The 23,774-nt window shown below is 40.8% G+C and overlaps 1 protein-coding gene across 1 annotated transcript; it reads left to right on the top strand.

Moving 5' to 3' along the window:
* Positions 1 to 1,022: 1,022 nt before the first annotated feature.
* On the top strand, positions 1,023 to 21,179 carry LOC130480525 (protein unc-93 homolog A-like). Its single transcript, XM_056853084.1, has 8 exons — positions 1,023 to 1,109; positions 1,808 to 1,989; positions 5,082 to 5,311; positions 11,893 to 12,027; positions 13,205 to 13,419; positions 13,711 to 13,846; positions 14,401 to 14,532; positions 20,911 to 21,179. Exons 1-8 carry the CDS (start codon positions 1,023 to 1,025, stop codon positions 21,177 to 21,179), a joined length of 1,386 nt encoding a protein of 461 aa, XP_056709062.1.
* The last annotated feature ends 2,595 nt before the right edge of the window (positions 21,180 to 23,774 follow it).

Genomic DNA, 23,774 nt, shown 5'->3' with positions numbered 1-23,774 from the left:
ACTTGGCCAAACATTATGAAATGAAGTGTAGGGTTAATACTGCTACCTCTTGTTCAAACCCGCTGTTTACAAATCTTTTCCTCCTCTGTGTACTCTTGAGATCAATAGATGCAGAGGGATAGAACTATATGAAGGCAAAGATATTTAAGGTTTGGAACCCCTTCACGTTGAAAATACCTTGCTTTTTTCAGTACCCAGATATCCTGGTAAACATAAAAACAAATGGGCTTTATCATAAACAAAAAAAAAAGGAATTACTTACATTAGGCCATGGTCCAGACAGAGTTGTGCTCTTCAAAATGCCTTTGATTTCTGTGGGAAAGTTTTAAACATGTGCATTTTACCCTCCCTTTGGGGACAAAAAACAGGATATCAACAGTGCTTTGCCATTGAAAAAGTCAACATGCAAAATTCCTCCAGACCTAACTGGGATATGGATTGCATGATCTATCCTTACTTTTACCTGCAGCATATTTGCTATGCTTGCCACCTCTCATTATCCTGTCACATAGAGATCCTAGATTATTAAATTGTTGCTGCACAGTCTTGGTTAATAACCCTGGTACTGAGCCTTCTCAGCAACCTTTTGATCTTTACCCTTTAAATCTGATCTGTAACTGTATCCCACTCATGCCTTGGAGTTACATTCTGCCTTTCATGCCCTTTGCCATGAAAGCAACATGTTATGCTGTATAAGAGCATTGTGAAAATTTGCCTCATCGTTGCAAGTGATTCTGTAGCTGAGTGGAAAGGGGCATATATTAATGCAGATTTTTTAAAAAAATTTCTCTGGAGTCCTGCCAATGCTTCTTAACAGGTGAATAAGTAACAAGTGTCTATGGGTTTTTCAACATTACAGAAGCTAAAGTCCACCTGAACGGTTAATGTAACATTTTTGCTTTACAGGTGAAGTGAAACTAGAGCTTGGCTACTATTTTCCCGAACTTCCCTGAACTCTCTGCAACTGGAATGATTCCCTGAAGACCTTAAACTGCTAGACTTTTATCTCATCTAACCCCAAAATGGAAAAGTATCTGAAGAATATTCTTGTTGTCTCATTTGGATTCTTGCTTCTGTTTACTGCATATGGAGGGCTCCAGAGCCTACAGGTGAGAAGACTTAATGATGGTTCTTCTTCTCCTAGGATGATAACAGTCCATACAGGAAAGATATCTTCAATGAGCAGTAGCTTTGAAGTAGGCATGTGGAGTTAAAAATGTAGATTGAAAGATAAGCTAGAAAAAAATGAATTGAATATAGCCCAAGAAACTCACAAAGTCTAGATACATCAGGTGGAAACACAGAAATGCCATGTTACCTGAAAACTTTGGAAGACCAGCCAACTCAGCTTTTGTGCCTGGTAAGAAAGAATGTGGGCTTCCCCTCCACCATAAAGAATATTTGAGTTATTGTGGGAGAAAACACCTTTCTGATAGCAGAGAGGTCCCTAAGACCCTGAGTCCCAGACCTTCACTTGCAGTGCTAGGCAGGGGAGATGGAAAGAAAGGAGTGGGCCTTTCTTTCCCCAGTGTCCAAGATATTTTGCTTTCCAGAGCAGGATAGCCCTCTCCCAACAACTGCAGGAGCATTGCATTTCCATTGTGTCTAGGTGTTCCTATGAACAGACTGGTTCTGCTTAGTTCCTGTTTTGACTAAGGTCAGATTCTTCCACGAGGGCAGAAGTGTGGTGTATACATTTTGTAAAATAAAAATCAGTCAGTAAATGAAGGTGCTTTCTTGCCCTTCACTCCAAGTCTCCAACTGTTTGCTGTAAATATTTGTATCTGTTGCATTTTTGTCTCTACAGAGCAGTCTCCACTCTGAAAATGGCCTGGGCGTTGCTTCTCTGAGCGTTGTCTATGGAGCTCTCATCCTGTCTTCCATGTTTCTCCCACCAATGCTCATTAAGAAATTTGGATGCAAATGGACCATTGTAGGCTCCATGTGCTGCTATATTGCATTCTCCTTGGGCAACTTCCATGCCAGCTGGTATTACTGATTCCTTTGAAAGTTGTACTCTTGGGTGGACGGGGGGGAGTTGAAAAATACTGTCAACCTAATCAGCATACAGCAGGCTACAACCATCTGAGGGGGCATGGCTCAGTGGTAGAGCATCTGCTTTGCATGCAGAAGGTCTCAGGTTCAATCCTCAGAATCACCAGTTAAAAGGATCATGTGGTAGGTGATGTGAAAGACCTCTGTCTGAGACCCTGGACAGCCACTGCCAGTATAAGTAAACAGTACTGACATGGATGGGCCAATGTTCTGATTCAGTATAAGGCAGCTTCATAGATGCTCATTAGGGTTGCCAACTGGCCAGGAAAAAAAGTCCTGTCCCTTTAACAGAGACTTAATAAGTAGAAATGGGCCATTGAAGCTTTCCATGGCATGGAACTGGAATTGGCTGCAGATGAAACTGACCAAACCAGTATAAAAGGACAACTAGCTGGGTCAGGTTAGAAGTTGGCTAACCTGATGCTCATGCAAATTCCAAGGTGAAAATATTTAATAAACAGAAGGGCTTTGTTCACTGAAAGGTTATAGCATCACAGAATGCAAACTATTTTTCATGATTTTGCAGGACCAGAATATCTTAATGTCTTATTTTTATGGGTTAATGTTTTTTCTCTGGGGCAGTTTGGGATGTTAAAATCTCCTGGGAGAAAGCCAACCCAAGTAGTCCCTATGAAGCAGGAACTGCTCGGCTAGGGCCTGGTCAGTTACAGTTACGGGGGAGAATCCCCCATTTCTTCCTCCTGTATTGCCACTGGTGGCATGGAAGTAGGCATCACGTGAACCTATGGCCATCACTGCTACCAAGGTCTGAGCGAAGTGGGCTCTGGTGCTTGGGCTCTGCACAGTTTGCTCAGGGCTGCCAGGGGCCCTCTAGAACAGCAGCCCACCAAGAACCAGGACTCCTCTTGCCATCCACAATCTGGAGAAAATGCATTTTAATAGCCAAGAGAGAGAAGAATAGACGAGAACATGACACTCCTGGTGTCATGAAGGGAACATGCTTGAAAGCTTCATATCACCTCCTGGTTCAGCCCTCTCCTTTGACTTGAAGTAAGAGGGGAGCAGAAGCATCCCGAACTTCTGTGTGTCTTTCTTTCCTTCTTGCCTGGCTTCCATCCTTCTTTCAACAGATTCAAGAGTGATCATCTTCTGCCCGATGATGAAGAATTGAGATGCAGTAAGGAACAGAATACAGCCTTCAAGCTTTGCTATTGATTAGTGATGAGGAACACAAGACTGGCTTTAGTTTAGAATTGTCCCGGTAATTAGATGGTGTTCAGATCTCAGTTTTCAGTCCATTCTCTGACATTACAACTTGTAACAGAGGTCAGTTGCTGCCCCAGCTTCTCTGATCTGTTCTCTTTCCCTCCACTACATTTCAATGAGCCCTCATTGGAACAAAACAGCTAAGCATAGCCAGACTGTTTGATAAGCAATCTGACCAAGAATGAGAAAGCAGAATAAACGCACACTGTAGAGCCTATTCTTTAAACTAGGCCTGCGTTCGCAGCCTGTGCTTTTGTAGTTTAGGTGATCACTAGCTTCTTTTCCTTTAGTAAACAAAGCCCTGAGCCACGTTAAGTAAAGTGGAAGCCAGTAAATACAGCATCTAACAACTGGTGTTTAAGTATATTTATACTTGAAAGAATAAGGTATGAGGGGAAAAAACTACTTGACCTACTGTTCTGTTATCCTGGTACCTTCATTTCTACCCAAATTCACTACGGAAACACAAAATATGAGTTGGGCTCATGTAATCAATGCATTACATATTTATCCCACCCTTCATCCAGACATAGGTCTTTCATCCTGCATTGCACAATGCATGAGGTATGTTAGGTGAAGAGTGACTGACCCAAGTAGTTTCATGACCAATCAGGAATCTTAACCTGGGTCATCCTACACTCTAACCACTAAACCACTGCCTCTCAGTTATCTTCCTATCAGTCATCTATTCTCATTTCTGTGAGGCAAATTCATCTTTTGATAGGATTTAAATATCTCTTCCTTACTGGTGAGGAAAGTGAACTGCTTGTTTCTCCAGAACTCCCAAGATGTCTTTGCTCGTAGACTGAACCCAATAATGAATGTGTGGGAAACAGTGTTCTGGAACTCCACATTGTCTCTGCCTGTTCTTGCTCACTTTTTCCATTAATAATACTTGAGGATTCCCATTGGATTTAAACCTTCTCCCATAACTCCACGAGTGCTTTAAAAAATGTTCTATGAGCCAGTGTGGTGTAGTGGTTAGGAGTGGCAGACTCTAATCTGGAGAACCGGGTGTGATTCCCCACTCCCTCACATGAGAGGTGGACTCTAATCTGGTGAACCGGATTAGTTTCCCCATTCCTACACATAAAGCCTGCTGGGTGGCCTTGGACTAGTCACAGTTCTCTCTGAACTGTCTGAGCCCCACCTACCTCACAAGGTGCCTGTTGTGGGGCAAGGAAGGGAAGTAAATTGTAAGCCACTCTGACCCTTCTTAAAGGTAGAGAAAAGGGAGGTATAAAAAACAATTCTTCTTCTTGTGGGAACTTCTTTAAATATTGCTTCATTTAACCTGAGTTGAATATGATAAAAATTATGCCCTGCCTTATTGACCTGTTCTTGATGAAAGAGACCAGGACATGTTGAGATATTTATTTACGATGGGAAGGATGATAAAGTTGAGATGGTAGTGGATTTTTCATATGGTCCAATTCCTTGCCGGTCTTAGTGCAGAATTACTGAAAAAATAAATAATGATTGTGTGAGAATTTTATACCTTGCTTTTCTCTCCACTGGGGACCAAAGGTATTTTACAACATTGTTCTCTATTTTATCATCTCAACAGCAGGTAGGTTAGGTTGACAGACAGGCAGGCCTGTGGTCACTCAATGAACTCTCATGGCAGATTAGAGACCCTCAGCCTCCTAAATCTACCCTAATCACTATACTATGTTGGCTTTAATATTGTTTATATGACTCGATATTCACAATGTAGTACTTTAATAAACTGTCTTTGGCTTGTCTTTCAAGGTGAGTTAGTGCTTAAAAGAGATAACTAAATAATGTGTTTTTGGCAGGTATACACTGATCCCAACATCTATGATCTTGGGTCTGGGAGGTGCACCTCTCTGGTCTGCTAAATGCACATATCTCACCATTGCTGGTAACTCATATGCCCAGAAAGCAGGAAAAATTGGAAAAGATGTTATCAACCAGTATTTTGGGATCTTCTTTCTGATATTCCAATCTTCTGGAGTCTGGGGAAATCTTATATCTTCTTTAGTGTTTGGCCAGTCTCCTAACAGAGGTAAATATATCTTTCTTCCCTGACTTTTTCCATTAAGTATGATGTCATGATAGTATGCTATAGGCTACAGAAAAGTAGATTACCCCTCCCTCCAACCCTCCCTCCCAATTACTGCCTTTGCAAACTGGGAGACAGTGTCAAGCAGAATAGTGCAGAATCCATTCCAGGGACAACAGGGAGGACCAAAAAGAAGCAGTTTATTTTAAAAATACATGAATATGATGATTACAAATAATCATAAAAATATGATTAAAAATACAGAAATATGATGTCATGATAGTATCCTTTGCTCAATCCTTAGTCAATTTTAAAGAAAATAACAATTTCTTAAAGAATGAAATTATCACCAAATTGTGCATTTTTAAAGGACCACATAAAAGTAGTAACGTTTTGCAGCTGTCCTGTACCAAGGAGGAGCTTCCTTGTTCCTTTCATGCTTAAAGTAATGCACACAAAAGCTAAAACGAAATGCTAATATCCTTTCCCAAGCCATCAGGCAAAGGAAAACCCCATTCCCTTTAACTACAAGACAGTGATGGACCACCTCCTGTTTTCTTGGCTAAATACAACCACAGTTGGAAGGAGGAAGAAAGCCTAAACATATTGTTGCCTGGAAGTGGCAGGCAAGCACTCCTGCCCCCCGCATTAGGGTTGCCAGGTCCCTCATCACCACCGGCAGGAGGTTTTTGGGGCAGAGCCTGAGGAAGGCGGGGTTTGTGGAACAGAGGGACTTCAATGCCATGGAGCCCACTTGCCAAAGCAGCCATTTTCTCCAGGTGAACTGATCTCTATCGGCTGGAGATCAATTGCAATAGCAGGAGATCTCCAGCTAGTACCTGGATGTTGTAGCAATTCAAAGCAAAAGCACCAGTAAATATTGTGCAAACAATAGCGTCTATAGCTGATTATTTAAAAAATAAAATGATTCCAAGAGGCTTAAGAATGAACAAGGCACCTACCTTGTTCAAGGATAACGATTTGTTTAAAAAGAAATGGATAGCTATATTAAATAAATGTTCTTTTGATCTTATGCTACTTATTGTAGAACAAGCGAACTCAGAAGTAGTACCTCTAAGGACAGAAACTGATAAACTTAAAGAAAAATTGGAAAAAGATACTAATGTTGGGCAATTTACTAATTTAATAAAAAAACTTGAGTCAGATCTGAAAACCTTTAGTGATAACATTAAGGTATATAAACAAAAAAAGTTTGATAGAGATACAACTGATTACACCAAAAATACAGTCTACCCTTGGTTTAATTCTAATGATTCCTCCCAAGATGGTAATACCAATTCCTTCAGGGGGGGTAGGAAACCCAACAGGAGATTTCAAACTGATAGTGACTCTTCTAGTCTCTCTAGTACATCTTCCTTTAGAGATTACTCTCTAAGATCAAGAAACACTGCTCAAGACAATAGAGATTTTTTACCCAGAAAGGGGAACCGCAAAAGACCGAATTAGTTGTAAACCTTTCTGATAGAATTCTTACAGCAGAGGAAAATAGGGTACTTAATTTAGGCTTAGGCTATGTACCTCGTCCTAAATACTCTGCATTTCAGACACGAATAGATATTTTTAAATTAACACGTCAACTTAAATTAAGGGAATTCTTTGGTACAAACTCCTCCTCTTTTCATACTAGGTTTCGAAATAAATCAACCTTTGTACCGGCCACATGCAGCCACCTCATTAGCTCCTTCCAACACTTAGTCCTTAGAGACATTAATAATATGGAACAGAAAAAACATGGATATGGAGACAACTTTACTGCGGCTCAACACGCAATAATAGAGAATTTAGCCAATGATAATAACATAATTGTGAAAGAGGCTGATAAAGGAGGGGCCATTGTTATTTTGAATAAAGAGGACTACTTAAGAGAAAATCTACGCCAACTTTCTGATGAGGATACTTATAAAAAATTGGGCAGTGATCCGACCAATAAAATCATGCTTAGTGTTAAAACCGTTGTCCATGAGGGATTAGCAATGGACTATATAAGTAAACAAGAATCAGATTTTCTGATAAATAAATTTCCCAAAATGCCGGTATTTTATACCTTACCAAAAATCCATAAAGGTTTTCCACCTCCGGGTCGTCCGATTATAGCAGGAATTAATTCAATCATTGACCCCATTGCTCAATTTATGGAATATCATCTACATGATTTTGGTACTCAAACCCCTTCTTATATTATGGACACAAAACATTTTATCAACGTGATTGAAAATGTTGTTTTCCCTGAAAATGCTTTGCTAATAACTTTAGATGTTACATCATTATATACTAATATCCCTCTGAGTGAAGCAAGGGATATAATAGAAAACATTCTACAAGCTAGAAACAACATCATTCCACCCACACACTTCATGATGGACCTACTAGATTTAATTTTTGATAATAATGTGTTCCGTTTCCAGGACCAAATATATTTACAACAAAGAGGTGTAGCAATGGGCTGCGCATGCGCCCCCACAATTGCTAATATCTATATGTCTCATTTTGAAAAAACTCACATTTTTTATAATAATCCTTTTTCTTCCTCTTTGGTTTTGTTCAAACGTTTTATAGATGATATTTTTATTATTTTTCAGCCAGCAGATAAATTTCCCGATTTTTTAATTTGGTTAAATGAGAGAAATGCATTCATTAAATTCACTGGTACAGCTGACTCAAAACAAGTTAATTTTTTGGATGTCACTGTTTTTGTATCCCCCAGTTCACATTTAGCAGTTAAACCCTTTAAAAAACCCACAGACAGGGGAGCTCTACTCCATTTTAATTCCTTTCATCCAGAACATATCAAAAGAAATCTTCCATATGGCCAATATTTACGTTTGAAACGGAACGCGACACATGACCAGGACTATCAAGATGCAGCCGAAAATCTAAGTAGAACTTTATTACAAAGAAATTTTCCACAGTCCGTAATTAAGCATTGCAAAACACGAGCAGATGAACTTAACAGAACACAAATACTTACCAAACAAAGAGGAATTGGAAACAATAGAACAGGACTAACCACGGCTTTACAGTATAGCCATAGATCCAGGGACATACAAAAAATTATTTCAAAACATTGGCATCTTGTTAAAGATATTCCTGGCTGCTCCCAACCACCACGATTTGGGCTCCGCAGAACAGGCTCCATAAAAGACAAACTGATAAAATCTGACATTATGACTAAGCAATCCCCTGCCCACACTACCGGCCATTTTAAATGTGGCGCCTGCAGCGCTTCTGCGCAGGCGCTGCCAGTAAAGGAATTTTGGGATGAGAAAACAGGTTTTCGTTTCATACTACGAAATCTTACAAATTGTAACAGTAAATTTGTAATTTACGTCATCAGATGCCCGTGCGGATTGCCCTACGTGGGCAAAACGAAGAGACCAATAAAACTTAGAATACAAGAACACAGGTCCCGGATTCGGAATCAGAACTTAGAGGCTCCATTAACGGCCCATTATATAGAAAAGAAACATCAGGACTTCGAAATGCAGTTTTTTGTTGTATGGCAGTTTAGGGGGAAACCGTTTTCCATCACAGATGTAGATAGAATCATGTCTCAACAGGAATCTCGTTTTATTTTTATGTTTAACTCTTTGATTCCTCATGGACTCAATACACACATGGATTTGTCTAACTTTCTTTGAGAATACCAATTGAACATTTAATCAGGGTAATATGGTATTTTGATGATAGGTCACGGCTATTGGGATCATTACGGTAATGAGTTCGCTTGCTCTCACAGCCTTTTTAAATGGCGGGGGGAATGTAAGCATTTAGACGTCTTACTTTGCCGTCCATGCGTATAAGGAAGGTATATCCCTTCATGAAGTGATGGTATGTAATTTTTGTAATTTCTGAATATTGTTTTGTATGTAATTTGCCTGCAATGATTTTATAGACAACGAATGGGCATCACTCAGCCATGCATTTTTCTTCACAGCAATGAAGGACTTATGAAGCTTGAGAAAATATCGCATGAAATGGAATTATACCGGATTTCCATCGCGTCATGTCCGGTTTTTGCTGCCTAAATTATTGCCTAAATTATTGCATTTGCACTTTATGAACTCATAGAACTGAACAACTGTGCCTGAGATTTAAATATTTGTAACGTTTCGCGGTTTCACACTGGGTCTTTTTAAGACCATTTTGTATATTATTGAGGTTTGCTCAATTTGGATTGTGCTATTAGAACTATTCTGAATATATATTTCCTAAGAGCAATACTTGTGTTATCATCTTGTTTGCACAATATTTACTGGTGCTTTTGCTTTGAATTGCTACAACTTCCAATTAGCACTTGTAGCCGTTTGTGATTACTAGTACCTGGATGTTGGCAACCTTACCCCCTATCATTGCTATTTGTTTAATTGAAAGTAGCAATAAGAACTCCATGTTGCCACCGTGTATACTTAAATGTGATCCCAGCTGTGGTCTGAAAGTATCTGCTGCAGCAACCTTGTAGAAGTCTAAGTTGGTCAAGGTCCAATCAGTGCCTGGATGGGAGGCCTCCATGGAATGCTACTTTTGCTACCTTGTGCACTGCATGATGGAAGACAGGTGGGTTAGATCCATAAGAAGTCAGCAAAATGGTTTTGCTAGTGCCTTGGGAAAGAAACCATTCAAACTCAATGAATGTAATTGCTACTCATTAGCCTTGACCTGGAGATCTTTGCAAACCATGGCATTGAACTCACAGTAACAGTGGTGTGTGTGTAGGGGATGTGTGTCATACTTTACCATTTATGATGACCAAATTATACAACAACTCTAGGAAGAATTAGTTCTGAAATGATTTAGTCAAGAGATGTATGCCCTGACCTGGGTGGCTCAAGCTAGCCCAATCTTGTCATATCTCAGAAGCTAAGCAGTGTCAGCCCAGGTTAGTACTTGGATACAAGACCACCAAGGAAGTCCAGGGTTACTACAAAGAGACAGGGAAGGCAAACCACCTCTGAATGTCTCTTGCCTTGAAAACCCTATAGGTCGCCATAAATTGCCTGCTACTTGATGGAGCTTTCTACCAGCACCATATTCTACCATATTTTCCTCTGACTTGGATAGCCCAGGCTAGCCTGATCTCATCAGATCTCAGAATCTAAGCAGGGTTGGCCCTGGTCAGTATTTGGATGGGAGACCTCCAAGGAAGTCTAGGGTTGCTACACAGAGGCAGGCAATGGCAAACCACCTCTGAATATCTCTTTCCTTGAAAACCCTACGGGGTCACCATAAATCAGCTGTGACTTGATGCCAAAAAGGAGAGAGATCTATATAATTCTGAATTTTTATTTTTAGTTGCATCATGTTCAGCCCAGTATTATTAACTCAGGCCAGACAGAGACGGCTGTTTAAAAGTAAATCCAAGGGCAATAATAAAAGTAGTCTCTTCAGGGGTAGATTAGGGTTATATGTCACAGCAGCCAATTAATAACCAGTTTCATGCTGGTCATGGATAAAACTCAACTGGCTGACAAGACTAAAAATTATAGCAAGGAACTAACTTAAAGACTCTGGTAGCAATTCTGAAGTGATACCTTCAAGGGAACATCATGTTTGACTGGGTCCCAAAGGAAGAGTTGCACCTTGGAAAGGGACACTGAAAATGAACTTTCCAGCTTAGCTCACTGTTCCCTGACTCTCTTCAGGTGTTAGCCACCCCCATTCTGGGGGCTGCTGGTCAAGGATATCTTCTTAATTAGCTCACACAATTCAGTTGTGAATCTGGTATGGGAGAGGGAGCTCAGATCTTTTGTGCATGGCTCCAATGACTTAGGATCTTGTGTTGATTATGCATGCCGCTTCCGACCGTCAGAGGTCACTTCACTCTCCCCCTGCATTTCTCCACGTTTTGCCCACATTGTTAGAGACCTGTTTTGTCTCAAATTTGAAAACGCGGACAAAACATGAGGAGAGGTAGGGGGAGAGCTAGGCGACCTCTGATGGTCAGGAACGACATGCATAATCAACAAAAAGACCCGAAGCCTTTGGAGGGGTGATGGTGAGTGAAACAGCCATGCATAAAAGACCTTTCTCTCACCCCAGAAAGTTCCATGGATACTATCCAATGATTGGTTGAGGTCAGGAGGTTATGGTCTGCAATTTTCTATAAGTGCAGCTAGAGAGAAGATTCCTTATCCCTTTACCCTTTCCTTCCTACCCCTCTTTGCTGCAAAAAAGATATTTCATACTATGCTCTAGAAACCTTTTGCCTGAAGAAACCACTGCACTGCCACTGAACTATATGCTTTGCTTTAATATCCTTTCTTAAATTTCTTTAATAAAGCCTTCTTTTGCTTTATGGTGTATATTACTTGGGGAGTTACTGGAACCAAACCCAGGTAACCTTGGTTACGTTATTGCACCAAGGCAGGTCCAGCTTTGACCCATGCCATGGATGGTATTATTCTTTGATCTATCTGCAAGGAAATGATCCTCAGAATTGTTAGGAATACATTTGAAAACCACTACCATATAATCTTGGTTGGTTGCCTCTTATTGCCTTAATTTTGACCTGTATTGTAACTGCTAACAAGTTCTTCTTTTGCTTGGGTTTATTAATGGATGAGCAGAAATCTCAGAAGCAGATCTGGCATGCTGTGGTGCATTTGACTGCATGGAGAAACTAGATGGAAATGACACTGAAGCTCCGAGTCCAAGTAAACCAAGTGATACCTTAATCTACACTCTGCTTGGAATTTATACAGGTAGATGGTCTCAGTGTATATAAATGAAACTTGCACGTGTTTCTCTGAATAAGCTTTGATTTGCTGCATTATTCTCACAAACTCAGTAGGCTTAGCCATACTCTTGCAGTCTATAAAAAACCAAGACGGTTGTTGTCAAAACTTCCACAATTTAAATGTATTTTAATTGTCCTTAAAATAATAGGATTGATTTACCTACCCTACTTTCCCATTACAGGAGCCCCGTGGCGCAGAGTGGTAAGCTGCAGTACTGCAGTCAAAAGCTCTGCTCACGACCTGAGCTCGATCCCGAAGTTGGTTTCAGGTAGCCGGCTCAAGGTTGACTCAGCCTTCCATCCTTCCGAGGTCGGTAAAATGAGGACCCAGCTTGCTGGGGGTAAAGGGAATATGACTGGGGATGGCACTGGCAAACCAACCCGCAAAACAAAAGTCTGCCTAGGAAACGTCGGGATGTGACATCAACCCATAGGTCAGGAATGACCCGGTGCTTGCACAGGGGACCTTTACCTTTACTTTCCCATTATACAAATTCACCCTCCGAGGCAGTGCATTCCGTCATCGAACCGCCCTCACTGTCAGGAAGTTCTTCCTAATGTTTAGGTGGAATCATTTTTCTATTAGTTTTAATCCATTACTCCGTGTCCTAGTCTCTGGAGCAACAGAGAACAAGCTAGTTCCTTCATCAACATGACATCCCTTCAAATATTTAAACATGGCTATCATGTCTCCCCTCATGAATGAAGCTTATTCTAATACTCAAGTTTGATTTTTCTCATCACATAAATTTTGTAGAAGACTGTCACTAAACCTGAAGACAGAGGCTTGGAACGCATAGTTTCATGCCCTTCCAGTGTTAACTGTTGCAAAGGTGGGGCTTTCATAATGACATCTGTGCAACCTCTGACCTGACCCAACAGGGTAAGAAGTTTTTATTATGCAAGTACACAGCTGTTTTTTTCCAGCTGTCATAACACATAGGCCACAGCTGAACAAACAGAATATGCATGGCAACTGCCTTTATCTTGAAGGTTTAGGCTTGAGGCAGAGATTATATTTAAATTCCTTTGCCTCTAAGGCAAAGTTAAAGATCTGACCCCACTACTAAACTTTGATAATAATAAATAAATGTTCTCTCACATTTTGACTCTCGTATTATTATTATCCTTTGAATCTGAAGGTAGTGGGGTGCTAGCTGTGTTGCTGATCATCGTGTTTCTGGATCAGATCACAGCCACCAAAGAAGAGAGCAAAGAAGGGAAAACACCACCATCATTCTGTTCCACTTTCCTGGCAACATTCCGACATCTTAAAGATGTACGCCAGTGTCTCCTGATTCCTTTGACCATGTACAGTGGATTTGAACAAGGATTCCTTGCTGGTGACTATACCAAGGTAGGAATGCAAGTGAATCTCCTCTTGCTCCTTCCAACCTGATAATTCACAGTGGGTGGGTAGCTGTGTTAGTCTGTCTGCAGTAGTAGAAAAGGGTCCAGTAGCACCTTAAAGACTGCACAGCAGCCACACATCAAATCCAGAGGTTCTCTGGCAACACACAGAACTGTGCTTTATTGGTCACAATCTACTTCCTCTGAATATTCACTCATCAGTATGTCTTTAGCCTCAAACAAGAGAATCAAAGTTGCTGTGATGAATATTAATACTATTTCTTTCTCCTCTCTCTAGTCCTATGTGACCTGTGCCCTTGGGATAAATTTTGTTGGCTATGTGATGATCTGCTTCTCAGCCACAAATTCACTCTGCTCGATGCTCTTTGGGAAGATTTACCAGTTCACAGGCAGAAAAGCCTTATTTGCACTGGGTATGTAAAGGCTAACTAAGGAACAAGCTTTCCCTTCATCTGACAGATATGATATGCTCATCGTTTTGGGTATCACTCGCCATTGTTTTAACAAACAACTGGCAAAAGAAGATCAGTTGAAAGTTAAACTACTTGCTACTTTGGAGCTGGAAAGGAAACAATCATGGTTATTCAGAATATTGGAAAAGGTCTGTTGATACACTCATTTCAAACAGAGCTCAGAGGTCCAAACATAGTGGGAATAATGGTTGTTCACAACTTGGAAATATTACTAACTCCAAAGTCTTGTTTGTGTGGCCCGATAACTGGGAACAAACAACTGGGAACAAACAAACGGAGATGATCTTATTCATGGTTGGGCTGGTCTTGGGGAGAGTACCATGCTCCAAGGAGCTTTCCTCCAGCCTTTCAGTGCTGTGTGGGTCACTATTGAAAGCAGAACAATAACCTATGTGGACCTTAGTATGATTTAACAATACTGTTCTTCTGCTGTAAAATGGCCACCTTTGCAAATAACCTTTATTGTTTCCTCTCAATCTTTCTTATCCCAACAGCGACAATTATCAATTTTGCCTGTATAATAACACTACTGCTCTGGAAACCTCGCCCAGAACACCTTGCCGTATTCTTCATAATACCTGCACTCTGGGGTGTTTCTGATGCTGTCTGGCAGACACAAACCAATGGTAAGCCCTTATCAAGAGGTTCAGCCTCACTGGAAGGGGACAGCCCATCTAGTAATTACGTAAGGCTGTTTAGAATATACCCAGGCACCATACATAGGAAGTCTGAACCTCAAACAGGTAAGATACAAAGTCCTTGTGGAGGGAAGGGGTTAAGTCATAGTGTTTTAACTGGTTCAGACTGAACACAGTAGTGAATAGTACTACAAATTTTAACACCTGCAGATTCTTTGGAAAACTTTATGCTTTTGTATATCCTCCATCATGAATTGTACAACATATAACCCAGTTCTACCATCTTCACCCCTTCTTGTGAGCAAAGCCACAAGTGAAGACTTCCTGCTTTAGGAAGTCTTCAATCTAATTCAAATTTATTGTGATGTCCAAAAGTGAGTATGTTAACAAATTCTGTGTTCCTTTCCCAAGAACAAGGATTCTAAACTATGGTTAAGCCTGGTTTAGAAGCCCAGTTATTGGGAAAGAGATAAACCCTACTTTGTTAAGTTGCCTGAATGGGGACAACAGAACAGACTGGAGTCCATTCAAAGACTTCCCAAAATAAGAAAAATTCAGCACGCAAGAGGAGAAAAGGGAGACAGCACAAACCCAAAGGTCTGAGGCTTGTTCACTCTGAGAACAATTTGTTGTTAGCTTAGGGCTGTTTAGCTTGGAAAGAAGGCGGCTGAGGGGAGACATGATACAGGTCTATAAAATTATGCATGGTTTGGAGAGAGTGGACTTCTCCCTCTCCCATAATACTAGAACACGGGGTCATCTGCTAAAGCTGGAGGGTGAGAGATTCAAAACTGATAAAAGGAAGTCTTTTTTCACACAACGCATAGTTAATTTGTGGAACTCCCTGCCCCAGGATGTGGTGATGGCTGCCAGCTTGGAGGGCTTTAAGAGGGGAGTGGACATATTCATGGAGGAGAGGGGTATTCATGGCTGTTAGTTAGAATGGATACTAGTCATGCTGCATACCTACTCTCTCTAGTATCAGAGGAGCATGCCTATTATTTTGGGTGCGGTGGAACACAGGCAGGATGGTGCTGCTGAACTCGTCTTGTTTGGGGGCTTCCTAGAGGCACCTGGTTGGCCACTGTGTGAACAGACTGCTGGATTTGATGGGCCTTGGTCTGATCCAGCAGGGCCTTTCTTATGTTCTTATGACATTTAAATAGAGCTTTGCAGTACAATCCTAAACAGAGTCCCACCCTTTTAAGTCCATGGTAGTGTAAACTGGGGGGAAATACTGCCAAAGATAGTAAAGTAAGCTTTATAGTGCCATTAGTTATCTATTTTGTTGCAGTTTTGTTTCTGTTTTCAAACCAAGGATTAAAGGAAATAAATAACCCATCAGGGACTAATACTGGTGGCTTTCCTTTATTCCTACTTAATACGGCATCAGAATTAATGAGGAACTTTAGCTTACTATATATTAGTACCATTGCCACCAATGCAAGTTGTTTTGTTAGTAATAATCAAAATCATTTATGACCACTTACATTGGAGAGATCCCCTTATAACTGACACTGTCCAAAGCACCTTGCTGAGTCCCAACACAACAACAGAACTGTCACAAGTAATGTTTGTTTATTTGTTTGTTTGTTTATTCGGCTTCATTTATAGTCCACCTTTCTCTCTGAGACTCACGTCCAATTGCAATACAGTAAGGGTAATATTATAGATACAACCAACAACATTCGAGAACATTGCACTAAAAACACAGTATAATACAGACAATAAAACAAAAATAGCAATCATGCTGATAATATTAAGAAGAGTTTATGGTCTTGGCATTCAAAAACATAAATTGTGAAAAATCAAACAAGATCTTATATGCGAAATCTGAAGATCTTATAAGTCCCCTGATTTATTATGAGTTGTGTTCATGATCAATGAAGTAAAATACCGGCAGCATTATTCCCTTAATACTGAGTGGCCGTTTTCAGTGTGTGTATCATCTACATCTGAAGGACTCAAGCCCAGATTGTGTTTTAAAAAATCAGAGGAAACACCTGATCATTAGGAACTAATTAAGACGTTCATTATTCAAGCTGCAGCAATAAATAAATAGACAACAAGCACATACTCATAATATTGCATAACAAAAAAATTAAAAGATTGAATTATTCTTAAAAATTGGGTATGTTTCTGGCATATAAAAATGCTATGCTAACTTGCTGTGCCGAATAAATATGTCATTGCTTCATCTAGCCGTGAGAAAAAAGTAGCTTGCCCATAGCAACCATAGAAGTTGCCCCATTAATAAGAATCACTGTACATACCTGCTGTTTCACTCCCCAGGAAGATCATAGTAACAGTCATCAGGTCTCACAAAACAACAAAACTATTACACATCTAAAGAAACATTCCTTGGGTGTTAATGACTAAAATGGGCTACACTGTGGCTTGCTAGGGCTGTGTACCAGCCAAGTGCAGAACTCAAAATCCACCAGTTTGAGAATCACAGTTCCATCCATCTTTGAAGAGCATGAGCAATTCTGAATCCAGAAGAAGCAGGGGGGGTGGGCGGGAGGAAGGGAGAAGAGAATAGCAGTCCCGAGCACTGCTCTTCAAAAACAGGTCAAATCATACAAAAATAATATATGCAGATAAATCAATATATGTGCTCAATTTGTCTTGTTTGGTACATATAAATCGCAGAATTCAATTCTTCAGCATTATTATTTGTTATTTATAAAACTCTTAACGACACAGAAATTTTGTGGGAGGGTTTAGGAATATATCCTGCAATCCTGATTATAATCTGTCAAAATTCAACACTTGTAGTAAACATATTTGTAGTCTGGGAAATGCAAGGCAGAGTTTGCATTTCCTTTGTGTTTCCTCTTTTCAAAATGTCATATCCCCAAATCTCCAGGGTCCTTGGTCTTGTGCTCTCAATCAATCGATTAAATCTGTAACAGCTCTTTCCCTTGAGAACAAGACTTGCTTATACCCCATCAGAAATCCCTCCCAACGAGTGTAATGGGGTTGTGATGATGAGCTGAAAGTGGAAATGCTGAGCACAAGAATTAGGGTTGCCAATCTCCAGGTGCTAGCTGGAGGTCTCCTGAGTCCTGCTATTACAACTGATCTCCAGCCAATAGAGATCAGTTCACCTGGAGAAAGTGGCAGCTTTGGCAATTGGGCTCTATGGCATTGAAGTCCCTCCCCGCCCCAAACCTGCCCTTCTCAGGCTCCACCCCCAAAACCTCCTGCCTGTGGCGAAGAGGGACCTGGCAACCCCAACAAGAATGCCTGTCTGGCCAATCCTGTTCCCAGTGTCTTTGCAATGGACATGTTTGCACATACCATTACCCCTTGCTTTTCCGGTCCCTCCTGCTACCCACAAAACTGAAATCAGATAGTGAGGGGCCAGAATAACCAGCATACTGGATATTTTCAAAAATAATTTTGCTTGGATTTGGAACATGTTCATTATTTTATGAATGGCTACTATATATGTGCTGGGGTAAAGGGAAGATGACTGGGGAAGGCAGTGGCAAACCACCTCGTTAACAAAGTCTGCCTAGTAAACATGGGGATGTGACGTCACCCCATGGGTCAGGAATGACCCGGTGCTTGCACAGGGGACCTTTACTTTTACCTTTTACTGTATACGTGGGATCGTATTAGTACATTTCTAGGTGTGCATACTAATGTATTGTGATTATTTCACATCTCAGGACTGAGTCTTGCCATTAAAACGGTTCCAGACCTAAATTCACGTTAAACTCTGGTGCTTTCGGATTGTGTAAACAGTGAGGCTTGAGGAACTGAACTGAGCCATTTTGTGAGAGCAGTAAAGTCTGAGAACTACTTTCCTTAGTAAAATCTTACTGAGCACTTAATTGAAGTACCATTACACTCCAAAGAGAATTTAAGACACTGAATACTAAGCACCACTGTTCAAATAATTCTTTTAGGGATATGCAATCTAATATTGATCAGGAACTCCTCCTAGAGGACATAGGGAGGAGTGCATAGATCATTCTGAATTTATATAGGCAAATTTGTCCAATGTTTGTACATACAGATGTATGTTGGTATTCCAAAATATGTTGTATTGAATCTGTTTAATATCTTTGGGTTCTATCTAAGTGTTGCTGCTGTGCAGACCATGTATGAATTTTTAAACATTTTTATTAACAAAAAAGAAAAAAGAAAATACAAAATACAACATTCTTACACACCCATTCTTACACACATACAATATAACAATCCTTCCAAAAGGTACCGTCTATTAACAGCCTTCAAACATGTATGAATTTTGTGTTATAATCCTCACAGTTGCATAAACAGAATTATTTAACAGCATGCTGTAAAATTAGAAGGCAAGAAAACAATTCAATTCCCCAGCACCTCTCTTTTAAAAGGATATTAATGCAGCCTGAACAATTTAAAAATTAGACAAGATGTCCTTTTGTTAGCCTCTCCAATGTGCCATTTCTAACTATTAACATAACTGATAGTACCAAATCAAAAAGAAAGAACACAGTCTGTGCGTCATCCAGAGAAAGTAACCAGCCTTTGTATATTGATTATTGCATCTCAAAGCATACTTTAGGCCAACAGTGTACAGGTTCATAGGCTAACCTGCTATGGTTGCCAACCTCCAGGTGGTGGATGGAGATCTCCTACTATTACAATTGATTTCCAGCCAATAGAGATCAGTTCACCTGGAGAAAATGGTCGTTTTGGCAATTGGACTCTATAGCATTGAAGTCCCTCCCCTCCCCAACCCCCGCCCTCCTCAGGCTTTGCCAAAAAAAAAACCTATCACCAGTGGCAAAGAGGGACCTGGCAACCCTGTAATCTGCATATGACTCATAGGTGTGTGTAAGCATTTCATTTCACCATACCTAAGTATTCTGCTTGCACTGGCAAGTGGAACACGTGGCACCAAAACGTGGACAAATTTCATTCAGAAAGCTTCATATTAGAGGTGATATGATCTGTGATAATCCATTCATACAAACAGATCACTGCATGATGCTGCAAATCTCCAATGATAAACATGCCTGTGAGAACCAGTTCTGGGGATCCAGACCGCTTACAGCCATGGGTCATCACCCTTGTTGTGCGATTCAGCTCCCTGCATTGCTTCCTAGAAGCTAGGAAGGGAAGGACAGAGATATCCAGGCTCACACAGTATTGAAGGAATAGATGTTTCCTATCAAGAAGAGACAGATCTTGCAGGCTCTGCCCCAGTTGCCAGGAATAGCAACATATTTAGCCTGCAGCAGCACAAATCGCTTGTCTGCTTTTTATATTCCACAGAAGGATATAAGGAGGCAGCCTGAACCTGAAATGGAAATCGGTAACACTTAATATATTCATTAATATTTTAAAAATGGAGATCTAGTGACTCCACTTATATGTTTTTCTGGAAGACAAGATGTGTGTCTGTTGTTAAGTGCATGAAGAGAAGTCCTTTGGCAACACTGCAGGGTTTAAATTCTTTTGAATGAAAAAGCACTGGAAACTTACAGCACTGGAATTTTTTAATGTGCAAGTCAAGCGTAGCAGAAAGAAACACACCTCTATAGTACAGAATGTGACCACTCATTCCCCTTCAAGTACCACAAAACAACAGCATGAACCTCCAGTCTGCTGTCAGAATTGCTAAATTCTTAGCTCAAAATTCTGCTCTTTGCCTCTGAGCTGAAATTCAAAACAGTACTAACACTTTTTCTCTGCCCCCGCCCCCACTACCTGAAAGCATTGAAAGGTAAAGAAAAGAGACGTCCAGCAAGTGAGATTATTTTGTTCCAAGTCCCTACAAGTTGCCTGGTGATAGGTCCTTTCAAGTAACCGAGGTCTAAAACGCATGGTCGCTGAACCTCCTTTATTCCCCGTTTCAGCCAGGATCAAAGTAACCCGGGCTGGGGGGGAAACTGGGCACATTACCTTGAATGAGCAGGGACGAAACTGAGTGCAAATCGATCCATGAAAAAAGAAAATGCAGGATATGTGGAGTTCCTGTTAGTTTGCCAAGCCCCCCGCTCCGGTGATTGGTCGTTTCAATTGACCAATGACGAGCCAGGAAGAACGGTTTGACTCGGTCCAGAAGAGGAATGGGAAAAGCCGAGTCCATTTTGTGTCGAAACAGGGCTTAGCCGACAATCAATAAGATAACATCCGTTCACAAAAATTTGTACGGAATAAAGGAGGCTACAGCGACCATGCGTTTTTGACCCAAGACACCCAAACTGAAACAGATAAATATATCAGATTACATTTAAGCATGGACATTCTACCACATGTTCAACATAATCTTGCCTGAAAATAGTTTAATCGCATTGGTAAGGTTCAGATTTAGGCCTCAAATATATTGCGCCCCTTTTTTCCTTTTTCTTTTTTATTGTCTTGCAGCTCTTTATGGAGTTTTATTCGAAAAACACACAGAAGCCGCATTTGCTAATTATCGCCTGTGGGAATCATTGGGATTTGTCATCGCCTTTGGCTACGGCACTTTCTTACAAGTCTACATCAAACTGTATATTGTTTTGGCTGTGCTGGTGGTGGCCATTGTCTTATATGGAATAGTTGAGTACCTGGAATCCAAGGCTTCTGGAATGCCCAACACTACCAATAAGGAGCCCATCAAACTCCCACCAGATGTTCTGCAAACAAATATGTAAGGCACAATGTTGCCCCACTACAAACTCCAATTCTATGCATGGATTTTCTTGGGCTACCAGCGATAGGACTGATGTCAATAGGAGCAGAGCACCGCAGAACTGGGGGGCCCAGGAAGGCTTTTCTAAAGCCTCAATACTGAGGAGGAACAGAAAGGAAGCAGTCTCACAATTGATGCAATAATACAAGCTGCTTTTCCCATAAGATTTTAAAATATTGCAGCCTTTACCCATGCAGTGTTAATCTTCTTGGTACTCATAACAATTTTGTGTTTAATTTGTGTATAGTTTTTTTTTATCTTTAGGGGGAAAATCAATAAACTTGTTCTGCACTAGCATCTGGGTAGCAAACCATTTACAATCATACCACTTCTCTTACTAGAATCAGTAGAAGCAAATACTATTATTCCTCACACAAGATTCCTGGGTGACGTGTTACATTTTAAAGAAGATGGATTTGTGAGATGTGTGTAATATTTAGTGTGACCATTTAGTTATGTACAACAGAACGTAACGACATAAGAAGATTCTTCCTGGATCAAACCAGTGGTCCACCTAGTCAACCATCCTGTCTCACATCCTGCCATCCATTTATTCTGGGGCAGCCAACAACATGGCATAGAGGCTCAGGCCTTATATTCCATCACTGGAATGTGGAGATTCCCTTTAGTCACCATGGCTAGTTGTCACTGATGCCCTTACAAAGCCATCTATGCTATCACTATATCATCTGGCAGCAAATTCTGCATTTTAATCACTTGTTGAGTAAAGAAGTACTTACTTTTGTTCATCTTTTATCCACTGTCCAACAACTTCAGTGGGCAACCTCAAGTTATAGCCTTTTGGGAGGGGAAGAGAAACTTATCTCTGGTCTTTTATGCATGGGCTGGATCTCCCTGCTTGGACCTGGGTTCATTGCACATTAAAGTAACTCAAGTTGGGGGAAACTGTATGCATTGGCTTGAACGATCAGGGACAAAACTGTGTGCTAATCGAACCATGAATACAGAAAAGCAGTCTCCCAAGCTCAAATCAAGTCCCACCCCTTTAAATGCTGCTCTGTAATTGGCTTACCATGAGAGAAGATTTCCTTCCCCCCAAACCCAACTGCCACATAAAAAAGCATTTTAAGAACAAAAAACGGAGCTACCTGAAAGAAGGGGGGGGGAGAAATCCAAACCTCACTTTTTAAAAAGCCTTTCTTTTGCTCAGAAAGAGCTCCGAGGTAGCAAGAGGCAGGAAGCTCTTGAATCTCCACCTCTTTACACACTGCTTTGTGATTGGCTGTGAGAAAAGCCAATCTTCTGTGTTTCCCCCTAATGCAGTATGCACGCTCTGTGACTCCCAAATGAGCCAGGATGAACAGTTTAATTCGGGCCAGAAGAGGAAAAGGAAAAACCGGGTTCGTTTTGCGTCGAAACAGTGTTGAGCTTCCAAGGAATGAGATAGGGTGCATATTGAAAATTTTGATCCTGGCTGAAACTGGGAATAAAGGAGGTTAAAGCGACCATGCATAAATGCCCTCTATCTGTTCTCTACTGGAGCTCCTGGCAGTCAGCCTTGGTTTTCATCATCCTGAATAATTTTGTTTCCTTGGCAAACTTGGCTGCAACAATGCTCATCCCCTAATTCCAGATCATGTATGAACAAATTAAAATACATGGGTCCTAATACTGATCCTTGTGGGACCATGCTGCCCACTTCCCTCTGCTGAGCGAACTGTCCATCTCTTCCTAGTTTCTTCTTCTTGCTGGGTGACTTTGGACCAGTCATTCTTTCTCAGCGTTACCTACTCCACATAGTTGCTATGAAGCAAAATGGATGAGATAAGAACCATTTCTAAATCTAAAAGAGGGCCTAATGTCTTTCCATGCACCTCCTTATAAAAACTACATCTAAAAAGGACGTGTGCCACTGTTTCCAGTTCCTCAGAGGCACAAGGACATAACCTTTGTAAGGGATTTAAAAAAAAAAATCCCTCCAAAAGGGCCGAGGGCAGGGCCGAACAGCGTGCTAAGGTAAAAGCTCTCCTGTTATTGATTGCTTCTACCCTTGAAAGGTATTCTGCCGGGCAGGTTTGATATTTAGTGTTTACCAGTGCTCTGAATAAAGGTGCATGTCCCAGATCTGTCTGTCTTTCTATGTCTATTACTCTTTGTTTCACTACTTGTCTGGCGGCTGTATAACCCATTTCCCGCAGATTCTGAGGGAGGAGGCCTAGGACTTTTAGTTTGCTTCTTACTGCAGTAAGCCCTCTTTTAGAGAAAAGCACAGGCTTAAATGAAGTAGATAGAGTAAAATAAAATTTCTCAATGATGCCTCACCAGAGATAACAAAACAGGTGGCCAGGTTTTGCAGACTGGTGTGTACCACTAGGAAGGCCAAATTGAGCCATACTTTTACCCCAGAGCAGAACGGGAATTTAAGAGATTACTAGTTAGCCTACTTTTAGAACTCGTATCTGTTTGTTTGTTACGCAGTGTGTGAATTTTAAATATTATTGGATTTGTACATTTTATGTAGTTTGCTTCTTACTGCGGTAAGCCAACTTTAATGCATATTTTAAAAAACTTGTCCCTGGAGTCCTGCCAATGATTC

This window comes from Euleptes europaea, chromosome 7 (genome assembly GCF_029931775.1).
Source record: "Euleptes europaea isolate rEulEur1 chromosome 7, rEulEur1.hap1, whole genome shotgun sequence".
NCBI lineage: Eukaryota > Metazoa > Chordata > Lepidosauria > Squamata > Sphaerodactylidae > Euleptes > Euleptes europaea.
The sequence above is the reverse complement of the archived record's forward strand: the minus strand, read 5'-3'. Positions and strand labels throughout refer to the sequence as shown.